At 39.9% G+C, this 15304-nt stretch overlaps 1 protein-coding gene across 7 annotated transcripts in view; it reads left to right on the plus strand.

Moving 5' to 3' along the window:
• The window catches only part of tfeb (transcription factor EB), a 29905-nt gene extending 18236 nt beyond the window's left edge, over positions 1–11669 (plus strand). For 5 of the 7 annotated variants that reach the window (XM_034531930.1, XM_034531928.1, XM_034531929.1 and 2 more), the window contains exons 4-11: positions 554–652; positions 877–1065; positions 1725–1814; positions 6398–6515; positions 6700–6756; positions 8036–8111; positions 8206–8362; positions 8446–11669. In XM_034531930.1, coding sequence (XP_034387821.1) covers positions 554–652; positions 877–1065; positions 1725–1814; positions 6398–6515; positions 6700–6756; positions 8036–8111; positions 8206–8362; positions 8446–9021 — 1362 coding nt within the window. In that variant the 3' untranslated portion in view covers positions 9022–11669. The remainder of the gene's footprint in view (positions 1–553; positions 653–876; positions 1066–1724; positions 1815–6397; positions 6516–6699; positions 6757–8035; positions 8112–8205; positions 8363–8445) is intronic. The other 2 variants (XM_034531934.1, XM_034531933.1) reach the window with 2 other exon arrangements.
• The last annotated feature ends 3635 nt before the right edge of the window (positions 11670–15304 follow it).

Here is a 15304-nt window from a genome sequence, read left to right on the forward strand (position 1 = left end):
GGGGAGTAGGCCTGTTCTTTATTGAGCTTTACTCTTTGATGTGAAGGAATGAGGCCAGCCCATTGCTTTATGTAGCCACACCAGAGGATTTAGTGGCTTTACTCCTGTAGGTTTTACTACTGACTTAATGCTGCAAAGTCCTTGTGCCATCACAGTGTTATGGGACAAGGATAATGAGGTGTGCATCTAAAGCACATACTTAGTGTGCTATGTGTTTAATTAATTAATTGATTTAGTTTATTTTCGAGGGACGAGTACAGGTAAGTGGACTTCATTGGCAAAATTCAATATTTCCAGTGAAAATGCCAATATGGTCACATAAAGATGTGATGTTGTCTTGTACTCAAAGCTTGGATTTGGTCACATATTGTGTCTCTAAACAACATTAACTTCCTTATTTACTTACTTACTATACATCATGTGTATACTGCTTCCATCAAAGTGTAGTCCAAAATGAATCATAAACAGTATCAACTAAGAATTGGATCAATGTGCAAAATGAATAATGGAATAAGAATTTATCACATCCTGTTACTGTCCTTCCCTAATACAGGTACAGACCCACCTCGAGAATCCTACAGACTACCACATCCGTCAGTCTCGGCGGCAACAGGTGAAAGAATACCTGTCCACCACCTTTGCCACCAAACAGGTACCTTTCTGGATGCCTTTACTCTGTGCTCTGTATCTGTTTGCCTCTCATTAGATTCACTCCATTTAAATAGCCCGTCTCTCTGTGTTTTTGTCTGGTTTGTCCAACAATCCACACAGTATTGCAGTACTAGATCTAAGCCAGTACTCAGTCATTAACACCATCATCCATTTTCTCTCTCTCTCTTTCTTTCTCTCTCTCTCTCTCTCTCTCTCTCTCTGTAGACAGTGCATGCAGTAGCAGGGCTGGTGCCGCCCTCTCCTCCCACACACATGGGACCTACAGGGGGTTCAGCGTCTGCCCCCCCACCCCTTCGCTCCCCACACATGCGCACCGAGCAGCTCATGTCTGGAAACAGTGCCCCCAACAGCCCCATGGCCATGCTCAACATAAGCTCCAGCCACGAGACAGAGGTAGACGCCTGCAAGCGTGGGCAGACAGTGGCATACACATTAATTCCTGGTCATATTATTAAGTACAGTTTATAATAACTAGATTAAACAAATATCCCAAAAATATGACTTAAATACACTCTTATACAATTATGAAGATTTAATATAGCCCCCAAAGTGACATTATCTCCACATTTTATGTAAGCATCATAATGATTTAATAGGTCTTTGGTAGGGTAAAGCAACATTTGTGACTACATTAATACACCAGGTTAATGTGTTGTGCGTACAGTTGGTGTGTGGCAATAACTGAGATTGGAATTTAAACTCTCCATTATGGCCTTGCAACAGTAATTACAGCTTAACAAGTGACAGGGGAACAGCAGAATGTAAGGCCCTTTGAACCTATCAGACTTTGACCCATTCTCTTCTTTTAGTCTCTGAGAGAAAACAGTCCTGCTCGTTAGCCTCTGTGACATGATAGTTATCTTTAAAGTCTTCTCTTGAGTGAGACATGCACCTGGAGGCCTTCATGCTAGCAGGTTTCAGGTGCTTTGATAAACACTTGAGTAGTGACAGCCTTCTTTGTATTGTATTTGCATGCAAAGGCACACAAATTATCCATGATAGGTCTTTTAAGATTGTCATAATCAGTGACACCGCAGGGTTTTTTTTTCCAGATGGATGAGGTCATTGATGACATCATCAGCATGCAGTCCAATTACGATGATATTCAGGCATACATTGACCCGGTCCAGATGCCAAACACAGTAAGTAGAACCAACCCACGAACAAAGTGTGATTTCAGGACTTTCTTGTTTTTATCGTCTTCTACAACATCAAATGTACTTTGGACTGCTTCTTCAGTTCCTTATTTTAGATTATCACCAAACATTTCCGACATATTTCAGGAAAGTTTAAGGTTTTTTTTTGGAGGAGGGTGAGCAGGATGACCCATAACACCAAAAAGGAGGACACTATGCGGTATTTTGTGAGGCTGTGAATAATTGCATAGGACTCTATTGCGTGCTGCCCTCTACAATACAACTTTGTGTGATTGCTACAGTATGTATAACAGAATAGGAAAAAATAGTTTTGAAGAGTCAAAAAATGTTTGTTCACAATATTTGTATTTATTCAATACATTGTGGTGTTCAAAAACTGACCACTGAGATGAATCCTCATGAATTTGCAGCACTTTAAAGACGTTTTGAATTAAAACATCCAACTGTTTGTTTGAGAAACCAGCAATATTGTAACCGTGGTTCACGTCAACATGCTACATGGTAGTCGGCAGTGTGGTCACAAGTTGATCTGGTTGCCCTCTACCTTTCGTGGCGACTGCTGGCTGTATTGTACGTTGTTTTAATAGTATAAACAGAGCTAATTGAGTAGTGGTACGATCCCCGACTTTCAACTGTTTTACCACCCAATGATACAAGTTTGAATCCCGTAAATAGAACATGATTATATATATATATATATATATATATATATATATATATATATATATATATATATATATATATATATATATATATATATTATTATTGTTTGTACTATACTACAGAGAGTCTACGTGACACATGTTTACACAATCCATATTTGTAGGAAGTCTAACAATACAGGATGTGATATCATGCACATATTGTAAAACCATTTTAGACATATTTGTAAATTTGGGCTATGTAAAGAAAATTGGCACAACTTGACATGGATACTTTTTGGCATTTTTTCTTTTCCTGAGAACAAAAGCAAGTTCTAAAAGTTTCAAACTATTATCACCTTATTTCACATCATAATTGAATTATTGCAAATGATTACCTCACAATATATGAATGCACCTTGAATGCACTACCTTATATAATTCTAGAATGTTGTAAAGTATTCACAGAATATGTAGTCCTCTAAAACCCTTGTCCACTTTAGGTTATATTTTGGGCCCAGTTTGCCCTAATTTAGTCATAGGGTTGGACATGTCAAATCATCAATTCTCAGACGTTGGCTTTTCAGTAGTTTCTGTAATAACTGTTTTGGATTCTGTTCAGGATTCTGTTCAGTCTTATACGGTCTCCCCTTTCATTTATTGTTAATTGTTAATGTTAGTTTGTGTTGCTGTTATCGGGGATGGTGATGGTGTTGTTGCAGTTATTATTCCTGGTAAAACACAATGAGCATTACAATTATTTAATATTGCAAGGCAGCCATTGAAATGTAGCTTTAAACCAGCTTTCTTTGTTGTCAGTCTCTTTCTGCATGTCCCCATATGTCCTAACGCACCCATATACTCAAACTCATATCCACACATGAAAACGTGCATAATTGATTTAAGTACTAAACATTCCATCCTTAATCCACGATGGAAGTAGTTAAAAATTGTAGGGAAGACATTTCAGACGAGAACTGTACAGTGCTCTGTCTGAGGAAACAAACTCAGAAAATTAACAATTAAACTGCCAGCAGTTAGAGTTCAACTTGTTTACAAGATGTTTGGAGGAAGATAGGGAGGTGGAGAAGTAGAGGGGGAGGAAAAGAAGGGAGGAGGGAAAGGGGGATGTGGGCAATTTGTGCAAGGGGAAAACAGGCTGAAAGTCCAGTTAGGGGAAAGTTCACTTTTGTTTGGAGGGGAGCGGAGGTAGAAGAAAGACAGGGTTGGTGTTGCCGAGGTCAGTCTCCCAAGACAGGGGTGGCAGTGCTAGAGACAGCTGTGTGTGTGCTGGTGCCTGAGAGAGAAGAAGAAACACCACTGGCCTAGTGAGGGAAAGAGCAGAGGATGAAGGAGATGAATAAGACATATGCCATTGTGGAAGTTTTTGAAGGAGAACAGATTCAGCTGGTAAGACAATGAAGCGCTGTTTGTCAGACTGTTTTGCATGACTTTAGTTACTGTTGCAGTTTAGCTTTCATTCTGAGTGAACCACAGGATGCATTGACAGCTCTAACTCCCAGCCTCGGGTCCCTGATTATGAAATGAGCCAAAGCAGGGGTGGCGGGATGGGGGAGGTTTTAGGTTTTATATTTGTGTTTCTGCAGGTGCGTGCGTGCGTGCGTGCGTGCGTGCATGCGTGTGTGTGAGTGAAACCCAAAAAGCCTTATCTGTAGCTTTATCTGATAATATATCCTCTGTTGTTGATGGCTTTAATCACTGTGTCTGCATGCGTTTATATGTATATCTATGTTCTTGTAACATTACACTGATTGATTAGATTAGGCGAATGATCAACCATGAGGGTGATCAGTGTGTGTAAAGCCAGCACAATTATCCAACTGAGAGAGAAACTCAAAGCGCAGATTAATATGTTAATAGTGCTGCATCAGAACATACTATAGATGATGTGTACAGCGTTTTGTGTTCAAATACACTGGAACCAAAACTCGGAACCTTATTCCCAATTGACAGACCAGTGAGTAAAAAAATACCTGCTAATCCTGATGGGGATTAAAGCAGCAAACTCCATGGAATTCTTGGAATCTCAAAGTTAAGTAAAAGCTTGGAATTCCACTGAATACCAGGCACAAGTGAACAGTTCGAATCTTGTGTGAGTGTGTATGGATGGTTACACTGAGCCATACTGTGTCCCAGTCATACTTGCTTATTTAATTGAGTTAGATGGGATCTTGTTGGAGTGTTGCATTTTCAGAGCTAGACTGCCTGACCTGGACATGGGAGGTCAGTGAAAAAGCATAGAGGAGTCTGGGAATAAAAGTGTATTTGTTTTCTATCGTCAGCAGAAAACATGAAGTAACCATATTAGGGTGAGACATTATGATCAGATTTTACTTTGGGTTGTTGTCTCTTATAATGATGCACAGTTTTGTTTTAAAAACTAATAATAGAAAGCAGTTAATATGTCAGGTTTTCCCAGCTGTAGTATTTATTTGAAAGTCACGGTCTAGGTAGGCCCGCTACAGTTTCATAATGAACCGGAAATATCAAACTATTCAGCCGTTGGGTTCTGTGACCTGTCTTGAAACAGGGACCCCAAGCTTATTTACCATACAATTTTGTGACTTTTTTTGCTGTGTCAGCACTACTTATACAACCAATATGTTTATGGTTAAATTGTTTACTAAACTACAACAGTGTGTACAAGTGCACAAAGTACTTGATATGTCCAGCCTCTTAATTTTGCTCTCAAAGTGCAGCAGATTGATGCATTTAACTTCAAAATGTACAAAATGTTTTGCATTCCCTCGGTCAGGGTCTGAGGTCCACCCATCAGAGTCTACAACATCCTCTGGGAAACACTAATGAAGATCAACAAAACACTTTAAGCTGTGATTTTCCATACAGTTGGCAAAGGTGTAAACCACAACAATATAATTTCCTCCTCACTAGTGAAGATTATACTTCATCTCCCCACTCTTTTGTGAAATTTTTAATAAAGAGTATCATTTGAAGTGAACCTGAGGAGGTGTGTGTATTTATGCGTGTAAATGTGTTTGATTTCACAGTAGCTAACCGATAAGGTATCTTTTCCTTCAGGTTCTTATCTTTCAGGCCTCATTAGCAGTGTCACATTTGCCCTCACTTCAGGGCGTACGATACAATTTGTAACAAGGCATCAAAAGTCCATTGCAGTCAAACTATACAGTACAATTAAAAGGAAATCCCGTCTTTTTAGGACTCCATACAAAACTAAGTCAAAGCTTTTATACAATGTCTAAAGTGCAAGAGTTAGGACCCCACTCCACAAGTGTGAGTTCGGGAGCTGTAGAAGGCAGAGGAGAGAATCAAGCCATAAAGAGAGAGAGATAAGGCAGACAGGATGATAGTCAATCATTGCACTGTGTTTGGCAGGCTGCTCTGAGGTGTAATATTATTGCATTATCTTCTGCTATCTGTTCTTTACAGCGCACTAAACACGAACACTGCCTTTTTATAAAGATACTTACAAAGGTGTATGGAGCTGTAAAGCTGTAGTCTAGGAAACAGATAAATAATCTGGATTTAACACCAGTGTGACCTGAGTTTGATTCAGCATTACTCTCTGTTTTAATTCTTTTTTAATAATCTTTTTAACATTCAGTTAAATTGCGGACTTTGGAAGAGGCATTGATGCCTTTATGTTGTGTGTGTGTGTGTGTGTGTGTGTGTGTGTGTGTGTGTCTCGGTTTTCACTTTACTCCTTGATCAACTGAGTGCTTTTGAGTAGCTTTATTCACAACTGTCTATGGACAGCAAAGCATTGCATCAAGGTGTCCATCAATGTTTTTTCACTCTATTCCTTCATTTTGCACAGTGGAAGTGATTATTTTTAAGTACATTTCATGTGTAGATTGTTGGTTTTCTAAGTGTGTGTGTGTGTGTGTGTGTGTGTGTGTGTGTGTGTGTGTGTGTGTGTTCCCCCAGCTTCCCCTGTCTAGCAGTCACCTGGATGTGTATACAGGTCCGGGGATGAAGGGTCCAGCCATTGCTATGACCAGCAACTCCTGTCCTGCCAACCTGACAATCAAACGAGAACTGTCAGGTGCGAGAGATGAAGTTGTACACTTTGTAAACTACTAAGATCAATAACAGACTGCCATTGAGGGAATGTAAAACATTTTGCTCCCACACAGTACCCGGTCCTGTAATGTATGCTGTAGCATTTGTTGACACTATTGATGAAATGGCACAGTCTGACCCATTAATCACTTGTTGCTATTGCAAAGATACAGAAGCCCGTGCACTGGCCAAGGAGAGACAGAAGAAAGACAATCACAATCTGAGTAAGTTTTTCCATCGGCATGCTCTTTATATATGGATGTCCTAAATAGTCAGGATTTACACTTGTTTATTTAGTTGTTACCACAGGAAAACAAGAGGTAATTTACTTTAAATATTTGGATCAAATCACACAACAGCGAATATATTTGAACAGCCCAGATTGAGTTGATGGTGATGGACCTGGTAAAGTTAGCAGAAGGATACACATACAGTTTTTAAAATATGATTTTAACAAGGGTACATACACAATGCATACATGGAAATAAGATGACATTAATATATATATATATATATATATATATATATATATATACATATATATATTTATATATATATATTATAAAACTTTGATAGATTTTTACATAATTCCAGTTTTTATTTTTATATATTTAACTTCAGGACATCTTTGACCATATATACTGAAATTACTATTTTACTTGGTTAAATCCCTGAATTGATACAATGTTGTCAATTTTGTCCGAGATGTCGTCAGAGATGTCTTCAACTCAGGAATTATTTTAATTGTATTTTTTTCAGAAACCAAAGATTAAAGACTTTTCCCTGATGATTTTTAGTAATTTATTTGGGACATGGTTGTGAATATAATCCGTGTAATCCTATTTCTAAATATGTATTTTGTATGTACCCTTCTTAACACCTTATTTTGAAAACTGGATGTAGTCACACGTGTAACAAGTCAGTTCACTCTGGGCTGTTTTTATACCATTGGATAATATTAAGAGGAAATTACCTTTTTTTTTCTTGTGATAACGAGTTAACTGTCGAAGCTTGATTTCTCGAGATAAGGATATTAAAAAGTTTGAATCATGTCCGTTTAGGGCTTCTGTACTTTACCCAAATAATATAACTCCGTTTCTACTTTCTCATCAGCAGTACTACACATGAAACGAGCTCACACACACCCACCATAATCTGTCACTTGCAAAAACAGTTTTTTTTATAGCCTTGCACTGATTTAGCTGATGTAGTGCAACTAGTGAGTGGATGGTTAACCAGGTATGTTTTGCTGTCCTGGCACTTAAGGGTAATTGCCTGTGACTGTGTGTGTGTGTGTGTGTGTGCGCCCCAAAACATTTGTTAATTTTTTACCTTTGCTGTATATATCCAGTGTGCATATATCTGCATTTTTTTCATATGCACCACAGTGCAGCCCCTGTTTCATGTTTACTGTTTTTATGAATGCTATGCATACTTAATAATTCACCTTTTTACTTACAAAAACCCCAATCTTTTTTTCTTTGTCTCTTGCCTATTCAATAGTTGAAAGGAGGAGGAGATTCAACATCAATGATCGTATCAAAGAGTTAGGCACCATGATCCCCAAAACCAATGACCTGTGAGTTGCTTTAATAACATTGTATTTTCAGCGCATATTTAGTTTTGTTACTGCCAGTTACTTATCTATGAAATGGCCTGTGTATACTTTACTGTGTGCATAGTGATTTGCGCTGGAACAAAGGCACTATACTGCGGGCGTCTGTGGAATACATCAAACGCATGCAGAAGGATGCACATAGATCCAGAGAGGTGGAAAATAACTTCAAAAGGATGGAGATGGCCAACAAACAACTGATGCTACGCATCCAGGTCTCACAAACACGCACGCACGCACACACGCAGATCAACAGAATAACAGCAAATAGTCTGATGATGTTGCCCTCTGACTACAGGAGTTGGAGATGCAGGCTCGTATACATGGTCTTCCCAGCACCTCTCCTTCTGCCCTGAACCCGACTGACCTGATGGCTTCTTACATAAAACAAGAGACCAGCCCAGAGGAGAACCTCTCTCACCCCATGACACAAGCCCACCACCAGCCCCAGCACCTATCCCAGAACCAGGCTCATCCCCAGGCCCAGCAGCACCACTTCCTCCAGCAGACCCACCTCCATCTCCAAGGCCAGGTTCAGCAACAGCCCAGGCAGCTGCAACCGCTTCCCCAACACCTGCAGCAGCCCCAGCCACCCATCCAGTTCCCAGCTGTCGGCAGCTCCCAGCCCTTTGACTTTACCCAGTCGCTGGACTTGTGTGATGGGATACCCGGCTTCTCAGATGGCATGTCGGGGCTAGGCGACTTGGGTGGACTGGATGTCCAGGGAAGGAGAGGTGAGCTGGGCTTCTTGATGATGGACGAGCCCTTGTCCCCTATGGGAGGAGACCCACTGCTCTCTGCGATGTCACCTGAAGCCTCGGTGGACTCCAGCCGTAGATCCAGCTTCAGCATAGAGGATGGAGACATATTGTAGACACGTGCATACTAACACACACATGCAGTCACACAAACGCAGGCACAAGCACATGCAGAGGTTTCAGAAAGGTTGCGTGAAAACAGCATCAAAAAGTGATGGTACGTCGGCACGACAGATTTGCAGCACATACAATAGAAATGAAACAGCAACCAGACGTGACATTATTCCCCCGGTTCACACCAATACTATGCACATGATACTATTTGAACACACACCAATAACACTCATTGGTGGTACAATTAATCCCCTGCCCTTAACGGCACAAGCAAAAAAAGGTACATATTATGTATAGTACAAATGTTTACACAGACACACACACACACACACACACACATAGATAAACGTTGCCCAACAGAGCATTTACAAGTGGTAAAACAACACTGCCAGCTCAGGAGTTATATTGCACACTTGCCTGTCCTTGTTTTCATAAAGGTGGCTCTGAATCATAATTGAACAAGGGACAAAACCAGCAGTTAATTAGATTAAAGTTATCGGATACAAGGACAACCAAGTGCATTGTCTCATACATCAACTTCTTTTAGTAACCATAAACGATTGAATGAATGATAGTGAATATAATGGAAACAGCTTCATGGTCCGGCATGCATAATTTATCTCAAGGGGGTGCAGTCCGGTCACATTGTTCTCTTCCTCAATCTGATATTCTAGTGTTGGCATTTGCTTCTCGCACCAACTGTTGTTTGAAACAGATCTATTTTAGCCTGCTAAGCCAACATTCTATAAGCGCCCACATTTTAGGAAACATTTGAAAACACACTGGGGGAGGCAGATAATCCAGTTTTCAGCAAAGCCCCTTTTAATGTATTGCATCTACTCCACTTCTGACTGTAATTGTTGTCTTTTCACAAACACACATTGCTGTCCCCCAGTTTCTACACCTTTAACACTTGACACAGTCATAACCTTTACTGTGGAGAGAATAGAGAAAACATTGGGATGATCTTCAGAATATGGCATGTCGTCCTCAACTGTGAGGTGTCAAAATACTCAGGTACTGGAACAGAATGCACAAGTCAGATCATTTTTAAGCAGTAGCAAATGTTACCCTGAATCGTGTCTGGCTCATAACACCTATCAATGTGCCTTTTCATTTTTGCAGCTGCCGCTCCTCAAAGGCATGTTTTTATAGGTTGGAGATCACCACCAGTATTTTAGATTTAATGTCAACTTCAATTATGTCTGTTGATGCTTTCGTGTTTGCTTCTGTACCATCTATACTAGGGTTGTTGCAGGAGATAAATGTTGCGTTTTTCTCTCACTAATTGTCTTTGTAGGAACCAACTTGCTTGTGAAGCCCGGGTGAAAGAAATTAAAGTGACAGGGAGAGAGAAAGAGATAGTCTGTCTCAGCTGAGAGCAGAAGTTGTGTAATCTCCACTGTTAAAGCACAACATCAGCACACACTTACATGCATTCACACTCTCACTTGATTCACAAGCAGTCATGCAAATACATGCAGATGCTTACCCGGTAGTTCTTAAACATGCATTATAGTGTTCACATACATACAATAAATACAGTGCAGCCTTGAGGCGGTTTTCAAATCAGCATGTTAAAGAGGCTGCAGTCTCTCCCTCGACGAGTCGATTGAAGCTACTGGCCGCAGAAGTAAAACTCAGGTCCGCTTTTCAAACTGCCACTGAAAAAGGAATCTGTTATCCAACTGGCTGCAGCTGTCACGGTGATGGTTAGGGAGGGCAGAGGTGGGCCTGAGTTGTATCTCTGCTGTGGTAGACCTGGGACTTGGCTTTGATTTGATATCAGTATTGATTGAAGGTAGAAAACAACTTTGATTTTTATTTTGATTAAAAGAAGTGTTTGTTTTCTTTATTATAGTGTGTTGTTTATTTTATCTCTCAAAGCACTGGAAACTATATTATTATTTTGACTTTTTACATGGAAGAATGATGGAATACAATTTCTTTCAGATGTTATATGCCACTAAGCCACTTAAATGTATTTTATTTGTATTTGTTGTTTTAGTTATTTTACAATTTTATTCCAAAACTCCCCCTTTTTTCTCAGAGCCATTTTCAGTAAGCACACTGTAAATGTACACACACCACCCATGTTTTATTGAGGATGGAATGGGGAGCCGTTTATAAACTTCCAGAACTGACTTCAAAGAGATTATGTACATTTACGATGCCATTTTTATATGACTGGGATTTTATTTGTCTCCCTATTTTAACTTTGAATTTGTGGAGCCAGACAGAAACTTGATTATTTTATTTGATTAAATTCAAATTGCTCATTTTATGAATGTAAGCTTTATCAGTGGTTCTGGTCAGACTGAAGCAGGTTGCCATGCTCCCGTCCTTCCTGACTTTGGTTTCCATGGAAACTAGAAGATGACTGACTTCAAAATAACTCTGAGCTGAGGAGTTATGGTTGCCATGGCGGGGTATCAATGATTCTGCATCGGCCACTTTCTTTCTGCCAGAGTTGTGCCTTTTCCCTATCAGCCACAGTTTGACTCTTGTTGTACTTTCACCCAGCCAACACTCCAAAGATCTGCTCAGGCCTCCTCTACTCTTCCACTAGAGGACGCTCTGCAGACCAAAGTACACAGGGAAAAGTGTTTCTGATTTTACTGCGAAATATAAAATGTTTTACCAGAATCCATTCACTGACTTTTAGTGTTTCTTATTGATGCGACTTACGAAATAAGTTTGTGTGTCCACAAGGTTAAAGTCTCCCTTCACTCCAAAATGCGATTTGCTTGTTGTCTGAGCCTCACTGTGCAGAATGATGTACAGTGTGTGCATAGTTTTACACTAGAAGGTTGTTTTCTAAGTTTCTCTATGCTTAACTTAAATCTCACTTTAATATGTGTAAATTCAAGCATGATCTTCTGATATCAGAATTAGTTTGGATGCCAAAAAACACGGGCCATATCTGTCTCATTTAACCATTTTAATTTAGGTTTACAACTTGTTGAGATTGGTGTAAGTAATTGCAATATACTCCTAAAGTAAAGGAAGACAAGTTCAGGTGCAGAAATAGACACGCATCTAAATATATTGTAATGCCCCTTCAGCATTTAGAAATATAACTAAATATAAATTAAAATAGATATTTCATTTGGAAACATGGCTATTCTGAGAGATAGATTTAGTAACAACGCAGTTAAAATGTTGGGAGTGTAATTGAAGATTAGATATTGTCAAATGTCCATGTCCTGTCCATGAGTCAAATGTAGGTGGTAAAAAATAAGTGAATGGTTTCTTTGTATATATTGTTTATGTTAGTGTTTGTCTCACTGTCTTTGTAGTTTTTGGCATATATAGGCATGACAACAGATTAATTAATATTGTTACATTATAAATCCACCAGAGAGCACCAGAGATCCACAATGCTCCTCCTGTGTCTCATTAAACAGTTTGATACCACTTTCATAGAAAAGACTGAGCTGCTGCTCTTTTAAATACTAAATACAAAAAATAATACTAAAATACTAAATACAAAAATTTGGATTTGAGTTTGTTCACAAATGGCGAGTAAAATTGAGTAATCCACGGTATGTTTTTTGTCCAGAAAACGGCAGCAAAGCATTTTGATAGCTTTGATTTTTTTTTGTGTTGCCCTGCCATTACATAAAATCCCAGCATAGCAGGGCACATTCCCAGTACACACTTTTGACAAAAAGAAGTATAACAGTTTTTACAAATTACATTTATTGGTGCCAATTTGGTAAAATCACCCTATTTTCTTGGAGGTGGTGCCTTTAACATTTCACCTGCCTTCTTTTTTTGGCATCTTTTCTCCTCTTTTGATGCTCTTTCATACATCTTCTGATCTATTAGTCCAGGGCTGCTTCAGGATGATCCATAAAACCTTTTAACAGCCTTTCTTAAGTTAAATCGGGGTAATCTTATTCCCCATACACACACATACACTGACTGATGCTGCAGAGCATGTTTAAGTGTAGTGGTGGTGTCTGCAGCCCATCCACAGGCCCATTCTCCTGAGTCTTTATGATGCTAATGTCCTCCCCAGTCTAATAAATCCCTGTAGAGCTGCAAAGATTAGATCTTATGGCTCACTCCGATCGCCACCTTTTTGCACCCCCCCCAACACCAACACACATACACACACTGCTATTAACGCAGCAGAAGTGCCTGCCTTGCACTTGCACAGATACTAGGGTGGCTTTTTTGTGAGCGGGAGAGAGGGGAAGGGTTGAGACAAATGAAACATGAAGGTGCGATTTGAAAAATGTTGGCACAGGAACGCAGCATTCGGCCCTGGCATTGTGTGCTGGTTGTGGAGTGAGGGGACACACACTGAGAAACACTCATCACTTCTTTTTCTGAAGGTCGGGCCTCTTGAAGGATTTTTTGGCACAGGATCTTGAGCTCCACTGTTTCTCTCTTCTGTGTTCAACAAGGAGCTCCATTCAGATCTGAGGATGGATCCTCCAATCTTCCTTTTCATTCTTCCACCTCCTAACCCCCTCTACCTGCCCACAGAGCACTCTTCGTGTGTGTGCGCGTGTGTGTGTTTGTGAATATGAGAGTCCTCCCTCCCAGGGGAGCAGTGTGTCACTCAGCTTAAAGCCCACGGAAGCGAGGTGAAAGGGGCCTGATTGAGCTAATTTAGCCCCTGGATGTGAGAGCAGGAAAGGCCTCACCCTCTGCTAATAGACAGACATCAAAATGGAGATGAGGGGGGAGGGCGGATGTGAGGAGGGAAAGAAGAGAGGAGGGAGGGATGACTATAAAACTAAGACGACTTTTTGATGGATTTATCTCGTTTTGTCCAAGGGGATGTGGAGAAAACTTTTATGAACACTGAGTGACATTGTGAAGTTGGTAAAGGTTTATGTGTATTGCCTGAATTAAAACCTGCTGATATTACTTATTGATCCGTCCTCCTCCATTAAGATACCGTCAATCACAGTCTGCTTTATGATCTCTTCTGCTCAGGCCACACGCCGTACATTCTCACTGACAGGCAGACTGGAAGTCACACCAAAAATACTGTCTTTTAGCATACGGATGGAGATTGGAGACAGTTTTTATAGCTTTTGCAGGCATGCATAATTCTGTAGGACCTGATGGCCCACTATCAAAAAGGCTCTAATGAAGATGGCACCATAACACAACATTGATTTTAGATCCATAATTCATCACCACCACAGATTGAAGATGTTTCTAAAGTTTTGGGGGCACCTCTGGAAACAGATTGGAGGAATTAAGAGTTTGAAAGTTATTTAGTTGTTTCCATTTCCAGATTTTTTAGATCTGTATTGGATTTCAGTTGAGTGTTAAAAGATAAAATTAATGTTCACATTGTAAAAGTGGCTTTGTCTCTTTGAAAGGTCAAAACTGAGAGTTCACAAACATCTCTTCACACTGTCAAGGCGATAACTCCTTCCTTTTTCTTTCCCTCACAGTCTCTCACTAAGTAACTTGGTCTTAACTCTGTGTCCACGCACCCCACGTCCTTCTTCATTCCCACCTCTCCTGCCCCTCTTTATTCTGACACACCTTTGTCCATCTTCCTCTACATATTTAATACTCCTCACTGACTCACTTCAACCCCTCGTGCCTCTATTCCTCAAAGAAAAGCATCTCAAATTGGCAGGAGAGATGAATAATGTCCCCGCCATTAACTGTCACATGGAAGGATCAGTCTTTTCATATGTGGGGAGGTAAAAAGATGAGTTGCAGGAGAGGTGAGAACTGGGTGACGGTGGTGGTGGGCTCTGGTATAGGTATTTATCGCTCATTCTAACGTTAATCTTTTAACTTTCCTCTGCAGCGGATGAAGAAGCAGAAGAGAGATGAGGAGTGACTTGTCTGGAGATTTACTAGATGTAGCCTTTACAGAGTAGAATAGTTACTGAGAGAAGTGTGTGGTGGTGAACTGGGAAGCTGATCGCACATGCACGTACTGCAACAAGTTCACTTTAAAATCTAAAATGAGTCTTTTACTTTTTGTTCTTTTGAAACAAGTTTAAAAAACTGTACTTTTTCCAAAAGCTATAATTTAGATCATCATGAAAGATAAATTAGAAGTAGTTTCATCATCGCTTCTTTATTGGTGAAATCTAATTTTGTACCAAAATTAAGTCCACGCATCCTGGATTCTTACAGTAATTTCTCCTTGTATGCTGTAAAAGACTGTCTTTCCTCCTAGATGGCCAGTAGGGGGAGGTAGTGGTCCACAACACAGTTATACAGAAAACCAACAAGGCTTGACTGACATTTCTTTACACTGAAAATTAATATGTTTGGAATTGCAGTGAATGTCAT

Source organism: Cyclopterus lumpus, chromosome 5, assembly GCF_009769545.1.
Source record: "Cyclopterus lumpus isolate fCycLum1 chromosome 5, fCycLum1.pri, whole genome shotgun sequence".
Classification (NCBI taxonomy): Eukaryota; Metazoa; Chordata; class Actinopteri; order Perciformes; family Cyclopteridae; genus Cyclopterus; species Cyclopterus lumpus.